Source organism: Lissotriton vulgaris, chromosome 3_1, assembly GCF_964263255.1.
Source record: "Lissotriton vulgaris chromosome 3_1, aLisVul1.2, whole genome shotgun sequence".
NCBI classification, from domain to species: domain Eukaryota; kingdom Metazoa; phylum Chordata; class Amphibia; order Caudata; family Salamandridae; genus Lissotriton; species Lissotriton vulgaris.
Genome location: NC_141689.1, coordinates 802,451,786 through 802,474,938, shown reverse-complemented (window position 1 = coordinate 802,474,938; position 23,153 = coordinate 802,451,786). Strand labels below are relative to the sequence as shown.

The window sequence follows — 23,153 nt, the reverse complement described above, 5'->3', positions numbered from 1 at the left end:
GTACTGAAGAAAACAGTGATGGGAGAGAAAGTCGAACTCAGCACCGACTGAGAATTAACCCTGAACCGTCCAGCAGGTTAAGAGACTATCACTGTTGAACAATCACCTGATGGTGCTACATGAATGGAACTGTTTGCATTGATCATCCAAAAGTAAGAACTGTTATTGCCTATAAACCCATGTGTTAGTTATATTGGTTGGCTGTTTAGAATTTTGGGATGAATGTTGTATCGTTCATCACGATACTTGTAAGAGGGTGTGGCCATCTGGGTGTGCATCTGCGGGGGCGAGTCCCTACTTTCCCCGCATACATACCTTCAATGGTTTAACCCGCGTAGGGCGGCACAAGAGCACTACTGAACTTCGCGCTCCATGTGTGTCTCATTCATTGCAGCCTAAGCCACGTGCACTGCACACTTATCACAGCTCTTACAGCGCGGTGACAATCAGGCTCCCTGCGTAATCTGCATTACTTGTCTGTGCCCTGTGTCACCAGCGCAGACATAACACTTGCCTTATCTTAAACACTAAGGGGCAGATTTACAAGCCCCATGCGCTGCCTGTGCATCACATGGCGTGTTGCACTGGTGGCGCAGCCTGCTAAGGGATATTTACAAGCACAGGTAAAGTCACCCTGCGTGACTTAACATGTGCTTGTAAATATCGCCCCTGTTCACGCAACACTTTTCGTATTAGTGGCGGGACATGGGTGTTGCTGTGGATGTTCCCACGCAACACCCATGTCCACTGATGCATTCCCAGATTTACGAGAAATCATAAACCTGGAAATGCGTCAGTTTGCTGCGCCACCGTAGGGGTGGCGTGGCCAAGCAAAACGAAAAGAAATTTTTTTAATGTCTCATTGTTTTTTCCACTTTCAATGCATGCTACATTCTACAGCACGCAATAAAAGAGGAAAATGCCTGCAGTGATTGCTTTTGTGCAGGAAGGGTGCCCCTTCCTTCACAAAAGCAATCTCCCCATGGCGCAGGCATTGTTGCACCATTGTGCAAGGGTGCCTGCGCAGGCGCATGGCAGCTGTTTCTGCACCAGCGCAGGGGAGAGCAGAAGAATGCAACTCATTGTAGCTATGTCGCATTCCTGTGCTATGAAAGTGCCTCAGCGTGGTGCAGCCAAAGGGCTTGCGGTGCCGCACTTCAGCACTTTCTTGTAGATCTGCCCCTAGATCTTTTTGCACATTGTGAAGTAGTCTATCTGATACTGTATGTATTACAATTTTAAAACAATGACTTGCAAATTCACTGTGCACTCAGGCTGGGATCTCTAGCACTATAAATAAGCAAACTTGTTTTTAGCTCCACCCATGGCCCCACTAATGCTGACCCGCCCCCGTCGCACATAGGATCACAGTTCTCTCCTGCACTTCTTTATATACACTACAACCGCTGCTTAGAAATGACTACATACAATTTGATGTATATAGGTTCCTTTGAAGGTGTCTGTCATAAGATTGCATGGGCTCGTGCAGAACCACGTGCCTAAACATGTATTCAGTGTGGAAGATGTACAGCGCCACTCCTGCACAGTCACTTGGGTCCGGTGGCCTTTGTGTCTTATGTAGTCGGTCTGTGTAAATTAAAAATTTCGATACAAACTCCTCACATTTCCTAGCTACATGAACACTCTGCCCTTGAGATCGTGACGGAACAGTTAGAGATCTCGCACACCACCTAGTTGAGAGAGAATGCAAATGTGAATAACATTTGAGGCAAATGAGTGGCAAATGAAAATAAAGAGGCGTTTTAGCGCGCTCACATTGACTGTAACTTATTTGTAACTTGAAGAAAGTGAATACATCATTACGCTTCGATAAGAGTAGGAAATCGCTTTAGAAACTCCTCAAAGTACGAAGGCGTCCACACATGGTGAGAAAAGGCTGTCTGTGGCGTCTGCCAAACTGGGCACCCACCGTGCCCACCTTGAGGCGGCGCCTGTGTGGGCGGGAGAGAGGTTTGGGAGGAGGTTGAGTGAATCGTCCCTTCCCCGCCCCCGTGTGCTGGAGCTGCAGCCAGAGCCCCAGTAGTGGCCTCCTAAGTCCACCCCGCTGCGGCTCTGGCACTGCCCCTCTCCCGCTCCGGCACGCTGCTCCCACTGCTTGCTCTCACAGGCGTCGCACAGCACTCAGCGGCCGCTGCTCGCCACCGGACTCCTGCATCTGCCCTCATCTGTGCCGGGCTGTGAGCATCGGATTCACGGAGCATCACCTCCCGGCGAACAGCGCAGAGCCTGGATTGGGGGCTGCAGCCTCCAGGTGCAGGGAGGACCCCGTACTCTATTCCCCTCTCTATCCAGCTGTGCATAGTGCTCACTCGGGACACAGCGGCAGGGATAGCCTGCTCCCCTTCCTCCAGCCATGCCCCCGCGGGAGCCTGGCCTCTCGTCTCCCAGGAGGCTGCTGATGCTGCTGGGGTGCGCGCTGCTGGGGGCCACCGGGCAGCAGCCCCCGTACACCGGAGATGGAAAGTCAAGCGTCCTAGAGGCACAGGATGGGGGAGCCGCCGCCAGCCGGGTCCGGAGAAGGGGGCAGCAGGACGCACTCAGGGGGTAGGTATTAGACCAGTCTTGGGTTTCCAGTGCATGAGTGTTTTTTCCGCCCCTGCAAGAGCTCACTACAATCCTGGCCGAACAGTAACGGGGGCGCATGAGCCCTGCCCCGTTTGAAGTCTTACAAGTTGGCTGGGGCACTGGGGTTTGCGGGCCCACCCTCATGTCGAGTACAGCACGTGAACGTGATTTGGAGTGTGACAGGAGAGGTACGCGATAACATTCCGGCTTCCCTCCCGAGCAGGTGAACAACTCCCTAAAAGCGTACCGTGTGGAATGTGGCCACTTTAAAGTGTATATTCCTCTTGCATACAGTATGCCAGTTGTGTCCTCGACGTCTCGTTTACCCGCTAATCGGATGAACTATTTGCTCTTGGAAATATATTGGAATACTCCCCACCTGGTGCAGCACTCTCTTCACCGCATCAGCTAGCTTTCACTCCTACCTCCCCTCACTGGGTGACATTTCCTGCTGCGCTTTGCATGGAGATGTAAATCTATTATATGAGGAACCGCGTGCTCCCTAGTCTTGAAATCGGCAACATCTCCTTTCTATCCTCAAAGAAGCGCCTGGAGACGATTCTGTTTGTTGTCAGCGCTATGAAATCATTTCCGTCTTCATTGTGGGTATATAACCACAACGCAACATCGAGGGTAGAAAACCGTATTATGCGGTTTTCAAAGTACGGGACGTGGCGTAGTGTAAAATGATTGCCCCCCCCTTGCAAAATGTGAAGAGGGGGACATTTTGTCTCCCATAACTCACATGCCTTGGACTTAATGGGTTGACCCCCGACGGGTGGGAGGAGGGGGACTGTACTGCATGGGCTGCACTGGCCTGCGTTAAGTCCCTGGTCCGTCTGTTTCCACGCATTGGGTGGTTTATTGGTCCTCAGTATCTCTGTCCTTACCTGTGTGTCCTCTTGGGGATGCAATGTGGCAACTGTCGCAACACTTATTTGAACGTGCTCATAAAACCATTCTTTCGTATCCTTTGCACATTTCCCACCACAAATCATCCCTATTTATGTCCATAGCTTCTCCAGGTAGTTTCATATTTCCTCTCAATTAATCTCCTTGCTTCCTCCTCTTGGTTCATTGCCTCTAACCCATTTACCCCCTTTCCCCTCTTCTCTCGTTTCTGTACTCCCACTGAAAGTGCTTTCTCTGTCTTTCTCTCCGCCCTTACTCTGGAATCACCGCACCCTCACCCCTTACCTGCTTCTTCGCCCATTATAAGTCCTTTCCTCGGTGACTTTTTCCTGTGGTCGTTTCCTATAGAATTGCCCTGAATCTGCCCAGCAAACCCCAGCACCCGACCCTCTCCGTGAACTATGCAGCTGTGCTTATCTGAAATAAATCTACACCGTCTGAATGGCTTTAGTGTTTAAAGTAAACAGTTTGGGGCGACTGCAGCTGGAGCTAAATTTAGCCGCCGGAGCGGGATAGCTCTCGCGTCACATTTTATACTTGTGTAAAAGTTACGTGAACGGTTTGATCTTTTCCTTGACACATTACCTTAAAAGTGTATTCCCACAGCGTATCTGTCCAAGGTGAAATCAACGCGAAGAAATGGCGGACTCCATGACCCGAAAGGGCAGGCAGTCTGTCAATTGTTGGACATAACTTGCCTCTTGTCATCACAGGAGAAGAAAGCTTTTTTCTCATTTCACATGATTGGTTTGTGGAAGATTGTTGGAAGTTTCAAAGAGCGCGCTCTGCCTATTGTTGGACAGTATGAGAGAAGGAGTGGGTATGTGCTTCCTTTTAGTAGATTTTTTCCTGTACCACCTGGGATATAATCATACATATTAGCAAAAAGTGAGGTGCTTAAAATGCATTTGCTTTCACACGTTTATGTTATGTTTGTTTCTATTTCGAACAGGCCAAATGTGTGCGGCTCTCGATTCCACTCGTACTGTTGTCCAGGATGGAAAACCCTTCCCGGAGGAAACCAGTGCATTGTCCGTAAGTGCCCGCCCCTCTTTTATATCGCCTTTTCACTCATACTGGGAGGTATATCGGGGATGAGGAGAAACAGCACTTTGCACGTCTGAGGTGATTCTTGCCCTTTTCAAAAACAAGGCAACACATCCATGCAACATATGGGTTTGTGAGATGTGGTGTGCTCAAAGGTTGAAATAATTTCTCTCTCACCCAGTATGAGTGCATATATGTTCATATCTAACCAAGTGAGTATTCCGTAACCATCAGCAGTCAGTTTTTGCACTTCCTGGATTGAAGAAGCTCTGCTTCCAAGTTCGTATTCTCTAACAATCTTTACGAAGTCAGTAGTGTGCTACTGCACAATCATTCCCTTTAACCTCACGGGCAGACCCCCAGAATCTTCCTCTATACTGTCCACACAAAAAACTCACTCAGTCCTTCAGAGTCCTCTCTCTTCAACGTCATATTAACACACTCACCCGTTCAGAACCTCACACTCAATCAATCAGTCAATCAGCATTCTTGTAAAGTGCGACTACTCACCCATTAGGGTCTCAAGGCACTGGTTGGGGGTGGGGTGGGGGTGATGGAGGTTCTGCAGTTCCGTCGAAGAGCCAGGTCTTGAGGTCCTTCCTTAATTGAGGCAGAAACAGTGATTGCCCGAGATGTAGAGGCAGGGATTTCCAGGTCAACTCAGCGAGGTAGGAGAAGGATCTTGTTCTAGCTGTGGGATGGGGGCAAGGGTCAGTTGGGCGGAGCGTAGATGTCTGGTGGGAGTGTAAAAGGCGAGGTGGTGGTTGAGGTAAGCAGGTCCGGCATTGTAGGGGTGTTGGATGAGCCTGAATGTAATTCTTTTGCTGAACGGGAGTCAGTGGAGGTATCTCACGTGACCACTAATGTGGTTACAGCTATGTTCACGATGATTCTGGTGGAGGAGGTCTGGATGTTCTGCAGTTTCTTTAGGAGTTTTTTGGGTGGTGCTGGCATAGAGTGCGTTGCTGTAGTTGAGTCTGCTGCTGATGAGTGCATGTGTGACAGTTTTCCTGGACTCAGTGGGGATCAACTTGACGATCATACAAAGCAGGTAGACATGTGAAAGCAGGAGGACGAGACAGTTTTGATCTGGCGGTTCATTGAGAGCAAGGAGTCCAGAATGATGGCGTGGTTACATGCATGGTTTGTGGGTGTGGGGGGGCTTCGACCGCTGCGGGCCACCAGGAGTCCTTCCATGTGGAGGGGTTGGGGCCCAGAATAAGGACTTTGGTCTTGTCTGAGTTGAGCTTGAGGCAGCTGTCCTTCATCCTGGTGGCGACTTTCTTCATCCCGTTGTGGAATTTGCTCTTGACAGCTGTGTGTACGTCTGTGAGGGAGAGAATCAGCTGGGTGTCATCGGCGTAGGAGACGATGTTGAGTCTGTGGCTTCTGACAATGGCTGCAAGCGGGGCCATGTAGAAGTTGAAGAGGGTGGGGCTCAGGCTAGAACCCTTGGGCACTCCACAGCTGATCTCTGTGAGTTCTGAGTGAAATGGTGGAAGCCTGACTCTCTGTGTTTGGTGGTGAGGAAGAAGCGGATCCATTCTAGGGCTTTGTCACGGATGCCGGTGTCGTGGAGTACTGCGCAGAGGGTGTGATGGGAGACAGTGTTGAAGGCAGCCGAGAAGTCCAGGAAGATGAGGGCTGCAGTTTTGCTTTGGTCGAGTAGGGCACAAATGTTGTCTGTGGTGGCAAGCAGCGCAGTCTCGGTACTGTGTTTGCATCTGAAGCCCGACTGCGAGAGGTCCAGGATGTGTTTCATTTCAATGAACTCAGAGAGTCGGGCGTTGATGGCCTTCTGTATGACTTTGGCTGGGAAGGGAAGCAGCGAGATGGGTCTGTAGGCCTTGAGATCCGTTGGGTTGGCAGATGGTTTCTTTAGTAGGGGGTTGATCTCTTCATGTTTCCAGTCTTCGGGGAAAGGTGGCGGTCTCAGTGGAACAGTTAATGGTGTGAAAGAGTTTGGGGGTGATGGAGGTTCCGTCTCTGTTGAAGATGTGGTGAGGGCAGAGATCCAAGGGGGATTCGAAGTGGATGCTCTTCATGATCCTGAGGGTGTTGACAGAGGTGAGGGTGGTCCAGTTGGGTAGGGTCTGCTGTGGTCTGTTGCCATTGGGTGCGGAGGTTGCGGTGTGGTGGGTGGGTCTTGGGTTGCGAAGCTGTCATAGATCTCCTCGATCCTGCAGTGGGAGAAGGTGACAAGGCTGTCTCAGAGCTCTTAAGAGGGGGGAATGTCTGCTGTCTCCATGCTGGTTTTGGTGAATTCTTTGACCATGGTGAAGAGTTATTTGCTGTTGTGTGCGTTCGCGTTGATACGTTCCTGTTTGACTGTTTTCTTTGTTGTTCTGAAGAAGTGGTGGTGTGTGGTGACGGCGGTTTTGAAGGATGCGGTGTCTGCCAAGATCTGGCTGCTCCTCCATCTTTTCTCGAGCCATCTGCAGGTGCCCCTGGATTCTTGGATGGCGGGAGAGAACCAGCTGGCTTTCTTGCAGGGCTGCTTGCCTGAGGGGTTCCTGAGGGGGGCCAGTGTGTCAGCGCAGTTGGAGATCCAATGGTGGAGGTTGCGTGCTGAGGCGTTTCGTACGTGGATGTCAGAGGTGGGGTTTTGCTGAGGGAGTTGGTGAACTGGTGTTCTGTGACTTTGTTCGAGCATCTGCGAGAATGGCAGTTGGCGTAGTGGTGTATGGTGGGTTTGGTGAAGGAGAAGTGAACGCAGTGGTGGTTAGTCCAATGTAGCTCGGAGGGGTGGCAGACAGAGATGTTGCTTATGGAGAAGATAAGGGCGATAGTGTGTCCTGCTTAGTGGGTTGGAGACCGATGGTGGCGAGGTTCTGCTAGTAGGGATGAGGTGATGTGTTCGACACTCTTTATGCATCACACATGCACAGGGATACATCCACATTAAATTCTTGTCTTTCTGAACCTCACAGTTTGCTATCACACATGCACATACCAGTTTACCATTCAGACCACCCACTGTGCCACCACACACACAGACAAAAACACACACACTTTGCAGTCACATTTTACAGCCTATCCTCCAAGAAGACTGCATGCTGTAATTAATCCATTAACTCTTCCACCTGACCCTCACTCTGCTTCCAGGCTTTTTCTATGCGATAGTGCCTCTCACTGGTACACAATGTTCCAGAACACAAAAACTGCAAAGTGTGCTAGCACACCGTGTCTTCCTAAAACGTACACTGTGATAATATACACCCTCTATCCTTCCACACTGCATACTATACATCTGCAACGAGCTGGTCTTCCAGAAGTGCACACCGTGTTTTTGCACTAAATCTACCTTTCATACCGCCACTCTAGATGCGGCCCGTACAGGTAGGAGCGGTGGGGTCGGGGCGGGTTACGGGGGGAGTTGACAGGCAACGGGGTAAACTTAAAATAAAAAAAAGACTTGAGGGGACGGCTCTCCAATGGTTTCGCTCTTTCCTTTCGGACCGGTTTTTTAAAGTGGCTATTCCACCTGGTCAGTCCTCCTTCCATCCTTTGGGGCTGGGAGTGCCTCAGGGCTCTGCGCTGAGCCCCACTCTGTTCAACTTATATGTGAAACCGCTGGCTGCAGTCGTCAGACAATGTGGCCTAACCATGACATCGTATGCCGACGACACGCAGCTGGCGGTGACACTCAGTGGGGACCCTGAGGTGACTGCTCCCAGATTCCGCGCAGGACTCATAGCCGTGGCAAACTGGATGCGCAAGAACTGCTTGCAGTTAAATGCCAAAAAAAACGAGGTCCTGATTCTAGGGAAGCAGGCAGAACTCTGGGGAGACCAGTGGTGGCCTCCAGAATTGGGGGTGACTCCCGTCCCAGCTGCCGAAGTCAAGAACTTGGGGGTTTGGCTGGATCCTACACTCTCTTTTACCAGCCACACAAAGAAGATTGCAGCTAATTGTTATGGTATTCTGCGAGGACTGAGACCAGTCCTCAAATTCTTCGACTTCCCTACTTGGCAACTGGTGGTCCAAGCCTCCATTCTTTCCCGGCTGGACTATGGGAGTGCGCTGCTGCTCGGAGTGAATCAGGCGGAGGCTACTAGGCTGCAAAGGGTGCAGAATGCCGCGGTGCGGGCCATCGTTGGCCTTCCTAGACGATGTTCTGTCTCTGCAGTCTTGACCTCTCTTCACTGGCTGCCAGTCAGACAAAGAATTAAATTTAAGGCTCTTTGTCTGACATTTAAGATCTTGAAACTTTCCTCTCCTCCAGCCCTTGCGAATCTTGTCTCCCCCTATGTTCCTACGCGGGCTCTCAGGTCGGAATCGCTTCATTTGGCGGTTAAGACCAGGTTCAGACTGAGTAGGATGGGAGGTCGTTCCTTTCGAGTTCTAGCGGCAGGATTGTGGAACTCTCTCCCTGTCCATATGCGTGCCCTGAACAGCCTGACTCTTTTCAGACGCGCCATAAAAACTTATTTGTTCCCTACTGCTGACTGATTCCCTCTCTTTTCCAGCATCGATTTGTTGTGTTGTGGCACTTGATCTGGCGCCAGGACGCCCCTTTGCTGGGGCAGCTGTGCGCCTAATAAAAGTTATTAACATTAACATAACTTACCTTGTTCGCGTCGCATGCAGGTTCAGCTATACGGCATGCACAGAGGTAAGTGGTTTTCATGTAAAAAAAATGTAGGTTTACCTCGTTGTCGTCTGTTGACTCCCCCCCCCCCGACCCCCCCCACCTCACTGCTCTTACCAGCACGGGCCACTCTGTGTGTCAACTGTCACTCTACTCTTCGGAACTGCAAACTGGTCACCGCACCCACTTGACAAATCTCATCTCGTTTAATGCACATTTCTCTCTCTCTCTGCCAGTCAGGCGAGCCCTCTGTGGCTTCATCTTGACTCTGTACAAACAGCTTCCTTTAGACCCATGCAGAGTTAAAGCTCAAGCTAGCCTACAGAGCAGCACAGAATAACAAGATATTTAGAGCACATATGGGAATTGTTAGAATCATGTTATAATATACATTCGCTGGAGGGCAGTACAATTCTGCCTTTTCAAAATATGGCAGCGCCCCAGCAACAACATGTACAAGAAACAAGTACCAGAATATAACAAAACCCGAAGGCAAAGAGGGGATAGAAGTAGTGGTTTAAACCCTCTCTTTCTGCTCTCAGCTATCTACTGGTAAAGGATTGCACCATTTGTCTAAAAATAGTAAATTCACGTTGATGTTATGATGTAGTTATCAATGTAAATCGCCTAACATTTTAAATGCTGTAACAATGTTAACTGAAAAATGTTACAATATGGTCAAAGTGAGTTGGAAGAAGTTCGATGGATATTGGATTTAGAGGTCATGTGCTCAAAGCTGCAAGGAAGAATGTAAAAACCACCTCTGGGTGTTAAGTAAGTCAGTATTCCGAAGTAAACCAGTAATTAATGACAGTTTCCAGGTTGTGTTCATTACTTGCTCAAGTAACAGGGGTTGTCAAATATTAAAATTCGCTTTCTGTGCTGCGAACTGCAAGGATCCCTTTAACTTGGAAATGTTTGACGGCCATTAGGCACCAGGGTGGCCACAGGGCCTGACTGCAGGCTAGGCCTGTGGCCAACTTTTCATTGCACACTGCAGTATGCTATGAGCAGCATGTGGTTGGCTGCAGACCAGGCCCTGTGAACAACCCCCGCTGTACACGACGGAAGGCCATGCTCAGTGTGGGTTTGGATGCCTTCAAGGGGGTGGCTACATGGCCAAAGGCTCTCAAGATGTTTGGGACATGTTTTGTGTCTTAGAGGTAGGGTGGGATCTTACCAACGATAGGAAAATATTGAACTCCTTCACAAACAACATGGCACTGTGCTATTCTTGTTTGTTTCCTAAGTGTGTGCCTCTGTCTTTGTACTCCTCAGACCTGTTTGTGTTTATCAGTTAAGGCTTGAGTTGAAGTCTGTTACTCGACTTGTTTGTGGTTGAGCAGCCCCTATTTTACAGCACCAATTTGGTGTGATTCACAAGCTGCATGATTTATACATATAATATGCTACTAATTCTTATAGAGTGTCACATTTTGAGGAGATAGCTGTCTTTTGTATTCTTTAACTCTCTTTCTCTAAAGGTGCTGTTAGCAGTGGACCTAAAGTATTTAATCTTGGGACATTATTACAGACTACAAGTATAAAGCTGTTTTCCTTTACTTTCACCTAGTGGAGTGACTACTAATATATATGTCCTGATAAATGCACAGTACCCCTTGATAGGGTCATAAAATGGGCAGTAACATGTTGACCCAACTGTTGTAATTGGTTTAAAGGTCTTCACTCCTCTTTGCTTTTAGTCCGCCTATTGGGGACACCTAATAAAGTTATTAGTCCACCTTAAGGTAGTTTTAGTTACCATGTGTCACAAGCCCTTTGCTCATTGCACTCTGCACACTTCATCCACACCCAGATCTCAAAGGGATACTACTCTGAGTCAATCAAAATACTCCTAAGAGCTACTTCAGTTTTCTCCCTTTGGTTGAGGACATTGTAGCCCACACCATTTATTTTATGTTCAAGGTCTAAGGAGGGGCGATGATGAAGCATGCCACCTCAGGGTGGGTGAGGTTTGTTTTCCTGAATAGGAAATATTTTTTGTAGATTTGATATATAAGATTTTATTTTAGCTATTGTTTGTATCCTTGTGTGTTAAGCATAGTTGTTTTGGGGAACTGATGCACATTTGGTCACAAATATTATTTCCCCCAGGCCCTCTTGTAGGTGTAAGACCTTGTGATGAGGAAGGGGTCCCAAGAGGGAACCCACCCAACAGGGTCAAATTAGACCACCAACAAGTCCTCAAGTCATAAGATGGCCACAACTTTGCCGTGATGTTGCAGTTAGCCAATGATTTAGCATACAGATCTGCAAATCAGTTGCTGATCCTCCCTGGCATGAAATATACAATTTTGTTAGTCTCTTTTGCTACAAAAATACAGAATGTGTCTAGCACCAAATTGCAAAATGCACGCCTTCCGGACCAAGATCTAGCTTTCTGCCAAATATGGTTGAAATCCATTCAGCTGTTTGGACTGGAGCTGGGTCTAAAGCTACTATAGAAAAAGTAAGGGGGAAAACATATTTTGGGACCCTCCCTTTTTCTGGGCTCCTGCATAATGAACCAACCCAAAGCTTTCCAGGAAGGAGGTGAGATGAGTCTTTCTTTTTAAAGTTTCATGAAGATCAGTCAAATGTTTCAAAAGATATAAGCAAACCAAAAAAAGCATTTCCTATGGAACCACGATCCTGACTAGGTGATATTACACACACACACACATATCTATGTGTATATATATATATATATATATATATATATCTCCAACAGTCCGCTGCTCGAGCGGTTTCCCTTCCAAGCGACGATGGCGCCAGCCAGTGGCAGCACCAGCCACTCTTTATGTTAAAGAATTTCCAATTCTCCGTAGTAGGTGAATCAAAAGGCGGCACACCAAGTGACTGCACAAGGGATTTATTGTGCACCAAAACTCTTAGGGATGACGCGTTTTGGCGTTTTGCCTTTGTCATGTCGATTTCCTCATTTACAATTCCCAGTTTGAGATTCTATGGAATCGATAAAATCCCCAAACATATTCGGGAGAAACGTCTTAGAATCTCAGAGTCTAGGTACATTATTGAAATGGATTGTAAAGTCCCTACTGGAATGAATGGTGGGGAGGAGCTTGCAACACATATAGGTCTGAATTAACCAGGAATGAGTAGCTGATCCTCTGCATTTTCCTTACAATTTTAATCTAGTTGGAGTAATAAGTGGATCAGGTAAAAGGGTATCACGTTTTCAATTGAGGAATGGGCAAATAGGGCACTAGGACCAAGTGATAGGATTTCCATTGTGAAATCAGAGTGGGTAACAACCACAATTGTGGAGCCATACTCGACAACTCATGATGAGTTGCTTTGCAGTACCAGCCCTATTAGTTTTTTTCCCTCCTCGTCACAGCAACACTAATGAACGAATACACACATTTTGCACTGACATATAAAAGTTTATTCCCATGCGGCACATTACTGCACCTTACCCTGTATATTTCCACTACCCAGAAAGACCAAGTCACGGCCATGCATATGCATTAACGCTTGCTGAATTTCGTAATAACTGGAGCTCCAGGACACAGCGTCCCAGAATCGAAATTAATATTGCAATTACAACCAGGCCCCTGAATAAACTTATTTTATTTGGGGCTTGGTAGCGCAATTATATATTTCACTATTATAGTGTTCATGTCAATAAAGCACAAATGAAAATGAATTCTTCCAAAATAGAAGCGAGGAACGATTCATGCATGCGCGCATTGGCCCTGTGACTTTAAAGTGGTTGTCAACATCACTATGCTATTATTTTACTGAAATGCTTGAAATGAATAATTGGGCAATTTTTGAATTTAGTTCATGCATAATGCTTGCAATTGTATAACCTTGATTTGATGGAAGACACACTGTTTATACTTACAGCATGCTTTCTTTTATGTTCATTAACAATTGTGTCTATTTCTATGGGAAGTGGAAATGAGGAAATCGACTTGACAAAGGCAAAACGCCGAAACGCGTCATCCCTAAGAGTTTTGGTGTACAATAAATCGCTTGTGCAGTTCCTTGGCGTGACGCCTTTTGATTCACCTACTACGGGGAATTGGAAATTCTTTAACATATATGTATATATATATATATATATATATATATATATATATATATATATATATGCAAAAAAACACGTGCACATCCGGTCACGTAAGCCAGACCACACCAGCGATACTGCAAAGAAATTGTTTCTTTATTAAAGGATTTTAAAATGGCATGACGCGTTTCGAGTGCAGGACTCTTTCTCAAATGCCGCTTTCTGCACACAGGTGGGTTCGTTAGGTTTATATAACGGGACTATAGACATTGAGGGAGGACTCAGTCCATTATGTCCAGATCTTAAAGGAGACAGTTGCACTTTTTTCTTACTTTTTCCATTCATTAAAGTTTGTTATTTCAAGCCCAGTGGCAGAGTCTATTTGACATCCATTCATTTCAAAGTTCGTGGAACCCATGATGGTGATTTCCTGGTTCACATATCTATGCTGGGACTTCAATACCCATAGTGCATTACAACTGCTCCCTTTATGCTTTACTGGTTCTCAATGCTGATCTCGGCGAAGCCTCACCTTATGCGTCGAGAGCTGGGTGCAATTCATGCTTTCAAAAGGAAAGTTCCGTATCCCAGTCATGATGCGCAGGTAAGTGAATCACTACCACCATGGCAGAAAAAGTCTTCAGTACGCCGTGTTAAGGTTAATTCCTCCACAAATCCTAGCTGCTGACAAGTTCAGTTACTCCGTTTGGAGGCGGGCCACCATCAGTAGCCCTTCCATCACGCACATCATTTCTGTACCTTTCGCAGCCGGGGGGCTCCCGATAAGCTTCTCGCTTCCTCCCAGTAATATATATATATATCCTGTGTCAGGCTGAAACGCGTTGGTCCGTGCTTGAAGCTGAAATAAACTACAAGTAAAATCCAAATCTTGAGTACCGCATCCTTTGGTGTAAAATTGTTGTATTGGGCCAGGATCCGGCCCCTATGCAGAGCACCGGTAACTGAGTGCATGGAGTCAAAAGGACCACATTGTGAAAAAAAAAAAAATATATATATGTAAGCTCCAGGCGCACCAAATAACGAGTCACTCAAGCAGCGGGTGCCGTTTATCGCGGTGGTGCTCCGCGATGTTAAATGATTGCTCGGCTTTTTCCAAAAATATCCCAGCCGGGTTTGGACAAAGATACAGCACTCTCGGGGTTCTTTTCGCTCAGCAGCAAGGTTTATTAGTTTCCAACAGACACGTTTCGGGAGAAACTCCCTTCGTCAGTGTTTACAAAAAAACGCGCGAAGTGGCAGCATTTTATCTCGTTTTTTCTTTTGGTTACAGGCATCAACATAAACATAGGACTAACATGAGATCTTTTAGTAAGCACCATCTTGTAATGTATAATGTCCTATTTACCAGTATGGGTGTGCACTTTTATCAGCCTGCCTTTGCCTTAATGAAAGTTGTTCATAATAATTATGCGAACATGGCTATGTTGCATTCTGGTGTTCCACAAATTTATATGGGAAACTACTTTAAAACGCATAAGTTGCGTATATCGGCTTAAAGACCATCCGGTCTGTGATTCGTAATATGGCAGTGAATCGTCGATTGCAGCCAAAAGGCTGCCGGTTATCAAAATATGCACCGAAATTGTGCATGTCGACTTGAAGACCATGCGGTCTATCTTATGCGTTTTAAAGTAGTTTCCCATACTGGTAAATAGGACATTATACATTATACATTACAAGATGGTGCTGACTAAAAGATCTCATGTTAGTCCTATGTTTATGTTGATGCCTGTAACCAAAAGAAAAAACGAGATATAATGCTGCCACTTCACGCGTTTTTTTTTAAACACTGACGAAGGGAGTTTCTCCCGAAACGCGTCTGTTGGAAACTAATAAACCTTGCTGCTGAGCGAAAAGAACCCTGAGAGTGCTGTATCTTTGTCCAAACCCGGCTGGGATATTTTTGGAAAAAGCCGAGCAGTCATATATATATATATATATATATATATATATATATATATATATATATATATATTTACCACACTTTCGAACAGGAGAGTCAACGCTGCGTCTTTCCGCAAAAATCTTTAATGTCAGCTGTTAATGTTAGACACATTTTGCCTGCCCAGCTTGCTCACTAACAAATCAATAACGTTTTTGTGCCATTTTTAACAGTGTGTCTAATTGTGTCACATGTGAACTACAAACTAGATAAACATGAACACAGACTTGTAGTTTTTTGATGCGAAAACATATTGAATCAAGAATTTGCAAACCGATCAATAATAAACGGGTAATCACATCAAAATTATTGTTTTGCGGCAATAAAGCTAACTATATATTCTTTCGGTGTCACATATATAATTTAAAACCCCAAATGGTTACACTTTTATGGTCATAGTTAATAGACAAAAACTACAACAAAGAACAACTGAAAGTATTGGTGGAGTCCTGCCCTAGTGGGATAACTTATTTATGACATTACAATTAAATAGTCACCTGTATACAAATTCAGTACTGCGCCACTATTAAGTAGAAAAATTGTGAAATTTTTAACAATTATTAAACAATTATTATGGAAAATTGTTAAGCAGCCACAAAACACAATAACCTGAGGGGAATACTGCTCAAGTGGATTATCCAATATTGTTCAATAAAAGCATATTCTTCCAACTCATATGTTCGCATTTAGAAAACATTTGATCGTCAGTAGGTATTTATAGTTAGGACCTAGTTTCCAAAGGAAAGGATTTTTTTGAATTACTTATAACCTTGGCACAGTTTGATGACTCTGCATGACATATTCCAAACACAGGCCCCACCTGATTCTAACTCTGCATGGAAAGTTTTGGGGTGATCCGTCAAACAGGGGCTGAGAAAAAGGTGGGGAGTCAAAAAAAGTGCCTTTGCCATGTTATTTCCCATTGGGATTTTGATCATGGCTACAGCCCAAACTGCTGAATGACATTACACCAAATTTGGCAGAAAGCTAGCTCTTAGTCTAGATAAACGCCTTTTTGTTATTTGATGTAAATCAGTTCCGTCGTTTTGGAGATATTAAAGGAAAACCAAATTTGCATATCTAGAGGCACGGTCCCTTTGGGAATCTTGCCGATCTCATGCAGAGATCTGATTGGCTCCCAGCACTTCAACCAGGCAGTGTTGGCAGCCAACTTGGGACTCAGACTCAGAAGAGTTCCTAAAATAATATGTAAAACAAAAGAGAAGGGGGTAGGGTAGGAATATCATGACCCACTAGGCCTGGTATGGGGGTCCCCCAGGGACTCTGCCAGTGCCAAAAAGCTTTTTTGAAAATGATTTTCACAGTAAAAATTGTCATGAATTTGGAAAATTGTGGCAAAAAAACACGCTTGATCTCCCATACTTGTTTCTCTTTCAGCCCCCAGGTGCCCTAAGTCCTGGGGGCATATATTAATAGTGTGTTTTCTCTGCAATTCCAGTGGGAGTGCAATCTGTAGTGACTGTTACGAGTATGCACTACTTTTCTTGAAGAACGATACTGAGAATACATGCTTGTAATAATATTCATACATATTTAGGCCACAACTATAATAAAAGAAACTCTGCTCCGTTGCCACACAGGCGAATCAATTCAAAGACAAGAAGCTTGTACCATATTGGACTTATTGTTGTCCAACAATTCTGGTTCAGGTACAGCTGGTGCTCACAGCCCCACATGGATCCAGGAGTGGTGCCTTGCCTCTTCTTTTTCCAGAAAGGTGCCTGCCTCACTGCACTGACAAACCGGGTCTGATTGGCCAGAGACAGACTCACTAACATTGGCAGTGGGCAGCTTTGATTTTCCTTGCTAGCCAGCAGCTGCAACGATATTTCCAGGATCAAAGATATTATCAATATAGAAGTGTATGTGCACCTGCTTGGCTCAGCTGAGCATACTTTACACACTTTAGCTCTGCTTGGCTCCAACCTGTGGGCAGCAACCCTCCACAGGCACCAACAGCAGCACATCCAGACAGTTGAGCCCCACAAAGCAAGTGCCGATAAATCAGAAGCTCCGCCCATGTGGCCTCTCCACGTCCACCGTTGTAGTATGCAAAGGTCTTCATGCCTTTTTCCAGGAATATGGGCAGCTTACCAAAAGTCGCCCCAGTGCATTTCCCACCAATTTTAGTGATGCTTTCTTGATGCTGAGGAATATGAGGACATCGCCATCAAACAAAAAGCACCTATTTTATATAGTTAAGAGGATTTACCCTGGTTTTGTTGAGATTCACCTCTTTGTAGATTCGTCGTCTTCTCTATACGAGGACTCATGCTATTACACATTTCTCTACTAAGATGCATTAGGAACAATAACATTGCCCAAATGCACACACGGTCACTGGGGTCATTTCTTCGTGGTCCATTACGCAGTTGTAATGTAGAATATGCATTTGACATTTCCCCAATGGGGTAGCACTCACAAAATAACCAGTAGACGTTTTTTGCAAAACGATGGATTCTTGTTGGATAAAGGGGAAGGTGACATTCCTTTGTGACCCAGTCACTCACACAGCTACTGATACATCAACAGGTAACACCCATTCAGCCACTCTCACATACACTCAGAGAACCATATAGCCACTCACACACCCATACAGTCACTCACACACCCACAAAACCACTCACACCACCACTCACAGACCCATACAGCCACTCCCACACCCACAAAATGACATTTTTATTACGCTACATTTTGGAACCTCTCCTCACTGGTCCCCCTTCCCTGATTCAATACTGAGAACGTACTTCCAGTGAGTATATATTTAAATGTGGCGTAATACATTCTCCCTTTAGGGCCCCTCCCTTTGACTCTTTGTTTATATTAATATACCATACAGTCACTCACACAGGCACTTACTCACCCATGCAGCCACTTACACACCCATTTACTCAACAAAATACAGCTATTCACACACCCACTCACTCACCCATACATCCTCTCAACAGAGCTGCTCTCCAATACAGCCACTCCCACATCCACTCAGTTAACCAAACAACCAATCACTCACCCATACAGCCAGTTACTCACCCAGGCACTCACCCATACAGAAACTGTCACATTGAGTCATCCATACAGCCATTCCCACACCCACTCACCCATCCCACAGCCCCTTACACAGTCACTCACTCACCTATACAGCCATTCACACACCCAATCATTCACCCATACAGCTACTCACCCACCCAGATATTCACCCATACAGCTACTCACATGCCCATGTACTCTCCCATATAGCCGCTCACACACCCACTCACACACATAGTTACTCACACATGGATACATACAGTCATACAGCCACTAACACAATATATGGTAAAAAATGGAATCTCTCATTTTTAGTACACAAGGTATATTAATTTAACATTTGTGGTACCTTAGTATATAAGTTTAATGTTCGGAAACTTTTAGAAAACACTCACAATTGCTGAATGACGTTATCAGTGATGCCATTTGAGATGTGATCAGCCATGTCACTGACCATGTCATAAATGATGTAATATGTGAGGTCATAAGAAGTGAATTGCTGGGGCATAAGTTATAGTTAGTGCTGGTAACTATAAATGCTGAAATTAACTGGTTTTGTATCCGTGAAATCTGAGCCTAAATATGATGTCCCTGTAACCTTTTGTTTTTCACTGAATTTCTAAGGTTTTATTTTATTCTATATCCTAACAATCACCTTCCTGTAACCTTTTGTTTATTCCTGTAACCTTTGTTGTTTTTAGTGAATATATATATATATATATATATATATATATATATATATATATATATATATATATGTATATATATATATATATATATATATAAATTCAGCTTTTCCCCGCGGGGAAGTTTTGTTCCTCATGCACTCCCGTGTGAAAGTAACAGTTCAAAAAACCACACCGGGTTTCAGTCGATTCTGGGTTTGTTTATTCAGCAACCAGCAACACCTTACGCGTTTCGGTCTCTACGGAGACCTTGCTCACAGGTTAGCTTACTCGACATCATTTTTACATTTAAATAAAGAAAAAAAAGGGGGCACTTTAGAAGTTGCATCACTTCCTGTATATTATACAGGCATTCTGGGACATGTAGTTTGTTGACATTATTTAGTCATGAACACACAAAATTCAACTTGGTCTCAAATTAAATCATTTGAACCTTTCAAATTATGAATTATAGCCCTCTAGTGGGCGTATGAATTTATCTAAATTTAACAACTACATTTGTAGTGCTGTAATATTGAACGACCTCAAAAATTAACTTCAAAAAGATCATAATAACGCCCTCCAGTGGGCATAACCATTCCACAACAAATTCATAAGTCCATGGATTTGACAGTGCTAATCAATATTCAAACATGTCCTAAATGAAGAAAAAATATGTGGGAGATATAAGTGTGAATTAAGTGTAAATTAAGGCAGGGTAGGCAACAGTCATTTCTGATAAGAGTGTAAGTACAGCTTTATAGGTGGCAGTGTAGTTCTTCATCCTGATTGTGCCCGAACGGGCTCAAAGTTCGAAAATTCATAATGTGTTTAGATTCTTTTTGCCTCATCACCAATTCGCGGTCTCCACCTCTTTGGTTTGGTCCAACGCTTTCAATTCCATAGAAGATTAGAGATTTCCAATCTCCTTTGTGTTCCTTCTCCATGTGTCTGGCCATGGCATTGCTACGATCAGAGTTAATAGTGGCTCGAACATGCTCCAAAATGCGAAGTTTTAGTTCTTTTTTGGTGCTTCCAATATACTTTTGGGAGCACGGGCATTCTAAGGCGTATACAACAAATTGTGTTTTACAATTTATTAGTTGCTCAATTCTCCATGTCTTTTTGTTTGCCATCTGAATCTCCTTGGTTGTTTTGGCAATGCAGCAGACTTTGCATCCAGAACATTTGTAAAATCCTTTAGGTCTCCGCCATGCTTCCGGTTTTTTTTGTTCCTGAAAATGGCTATGAATCAATTTGTCTTTCAAATTCTTTGCCCTTCGGTAAGTCACATTTGGGTGATCTCCCACAATTTGAGCCACTGTATAAAAAGTATATTGGAAGCACCAAAAAAGAACTAAAACTTCGCATTTTGGAGCATATTCGAGCCACTATTAACTCTGATCGTAGCAATGCCATGGCCAGACACATGGAGAAGGAACACAAAGGAGATTGGAAATCTCTAATCTTCTATGGAATTGAAAGCGTTGGACCAAACCAAAGAGGTGGAGACCGCGAATTGGTGATGAGGCAAAAATAATCTAAACACATTATGAATTTTCGAACTTTGAGCCCGTTCGGGCACAATCAGGATGAAGAACTACACTGCCACCTATAAAGCTGTACTTACACTCTTATCAGAAATGACTGTTGCCTACCCTGCCTTAATTTACACTTAATTCACACTTATATCTCTCACATATTTTTTCTTCATTTAGGACATGTTTGAATATTGATTAGCACTGTCAAATCCATGGACTTATGAATTTGTTGTGGAATGGTTATGCCCACTGGAGGGCGTTATTATGATCTTTTTGAAGTTAATTTTTGAGGTCGTTCAATATTACAGCACTACAAATGTAGTTGTTAAATTTAGATAAATTCATACGCCCACTAGAGGGCTATAATTCATAATTTGAAAGGTTCAAATGATTTAATTTGAGACCAAGTTGAATTTTGTGCGTTCATGACTAAATAATGTCAACAAACTACATGTCCCAGAATGCCTGTATAATATACAGGAAGTGATGCAACTTCTAAAGTGCCCCCTTTTTTTTCTTTATTTAAATGTAAAAATGATGTCGAGTAAGCTAACCTGTGAGCAAGGTCTCCGTAGAGACCGAAACGCGTAAGGTGTTGCTGGTTGCTGAGTAAACAAACCCAGAATCGACTGAAACCCGGTGTGGTTTTTTGAACTGTTACTTTCACACGGGAGTGCATGAGGAACAAAACTTCCCCGCGGGGAAAAGCTGAATTTATGTGATCGCAGCGGGTCCTGCTGCGCCTCGCGTGCACCGCCCTAGAGCACCCAAGAGCCTCCGAACTTGGGCCAGACTGAATCAATATATATATATATATATATATATATATTAAGCTTGTATTGTCCTGAGCCTTCTCCTGCGCTCCAGACGGACTCGCCGCGAAAAAAGGGAAACGGACACCCAGAGTTACGAGGTTACAGCAGGTCTTATTTATTAGCCACAGTCAGACGCGTTTCGGATACAAAGTATCTTTATTCTCTGGTGGAAACGCTGTCCGCTTTCACTTTTTATGCTGTGTTTTTTTCTTTTTCGTGATGCTTTCACCCCCATCACATGGTGCATAAACATAGAGGAAACACTTGACATTTAGCCGAATTACGTGGCTAGTATGCACAGGTAAAAAGACATATTATAGGCAATCAATAAATATTTTATATTTTAAATATATTCTAAAAGCAAACGTATTTGATGAAATAAAGTGCTTAAATGCAGTGTATGTTATCAAACGGCAAGTCAGTATTCATTTAAATGACTACCTAAAAGAAATCAATCAATTGACTAGTTCAACATTTACAACCAATGATATAATATGATATGTATATATATATATATATATATATATATATATATATATATATATATATATATATATATATATATATATATATCCACGGACTCCTTTCGATTCAGGAAAAGGATGACGAGCCACACCACCAGGTACCAAAAAAGTTGATTATTTAGGGCATAAACGACGCGTTTCGAGCTCACGGGCTCTTGGTCACATGACCACCATTTTTTTAACCTCATTTAAATAGTGAAAAAAATCATAGAAAGGGAAGAAAGTTTTCCGTGTTTACAAACATCGCACGTAAACTTTACTTAAAGGTGCAATTTCTAAAGCAGAAAATAACTGTTTAGGGTTACAAATAATGTACATTTCCCGAATGTTTGGTTTAAAATCATTGTTAATGGTAAGTCAATTTTTAAATCAGAAAAAAATAGCGCACAAAGCGCATTGAGGTATAGTACCCATATGCTTCCAAAGAGGAGACAGGTTTGGAGAAAGGGAGGAAACAAGAGAAATATGATTGTTGTATATAAGAGTTGAGAAAGAGTGGCAAATTACACATCGATTGATGCGTTGTTGAAAAATTCAGTCATTTGGGTCTAGTGCCCATTGTATCATACCTTCATATAAGTCAATCTCAATCTCATGAGTCTATATAAGACAGTGGGTAGCTATAGTCTGTGTTTGGTCTAAAATAAAGGCAGTGAATTGAACTAATCATGAATTAATACTTCCCCAAAATATTCTATCCCGTGCTCATAGTTGTACTTAGTAATTTCTTGTGTAGCAGTGGTGCTCATAACAGTATTCACTACTAGTGGTTTGTTGCTTCTTTATCAAGACGAAGTCTAGCACTATAGGGAAAGAAAGGAAAAAAATGGAAAGAAAATACATTAGTTCAATTGAAAATATTATACATATAGACTTTTAGGACATAATAGCATTTTCCGCATCGTTCTCCTCTTTCAACATTTCAACCTGTCTTATTTACAAAATTAATAGAATTAACTAAGAGGATTTATTAACCAAACATTATTAGAATCTAAATCATATTAATTAAAAGACATATTAGAGGTATATGTCATGGAATCGGAGTATCAATGAAGGGGGTTAGGGAAGCTCACAGACTATCAGTTTACAGGTGTACATACATCTCCTCATCAATGTTCATCCCAAAAGGAAAGATACACCCTGCTTGTAGTATGAATTTGGACTCTGCTCTGCGCAAGGCTGTGAGACGATCCCCTCCTCTGATATGTTTAGGGATTGAGTCCAGCGCGAAGAATTTCGCTTTGGTCCAATCTCCATCATGATATTGGTGGAAGTGTTTGGCCGTGCTATATGCGAAATCTTTGTTCGTGATAGCACGCCAATGCTCCAAGATTCGCTTTTTTACTGGGAAGGTGGTTGAACCAATGTACCATTTGCCACAGGGGCAAGTTACTACGTAAATGACATGATCAGTGGTACATTGGA

General features: G+C 44.1%; 1 protein-coding gene across 1 annotated transcript in view; it reads left to right on the top strand.

The window, feature by feature from the left end:
* The first annotated feature begins 2,124 nt into the window (after positions 1–2,124).
* The window catches only part of FBN2 (fibrillin 2), a 1,183,434-nt gene continuing 1,162,405 nt past the window's right edge, over positions 2,125–23,153 (top strand). The window contains exons 1-2 of the mRNA XM_086961117.1: positions 2,125–2,565; positions 4,451–4,533. Of these exons, the coding sequence (XP_086817243.1) occupies positions 2,375–2,565; positions 4,451–4,533 (274 nt within the window). The 5' untranslated portion in view covers positions 2,125–2,374. The remainder of the gene's footprint in view (positions 2,566–4,450; positions 4,534–23,153) is intronic.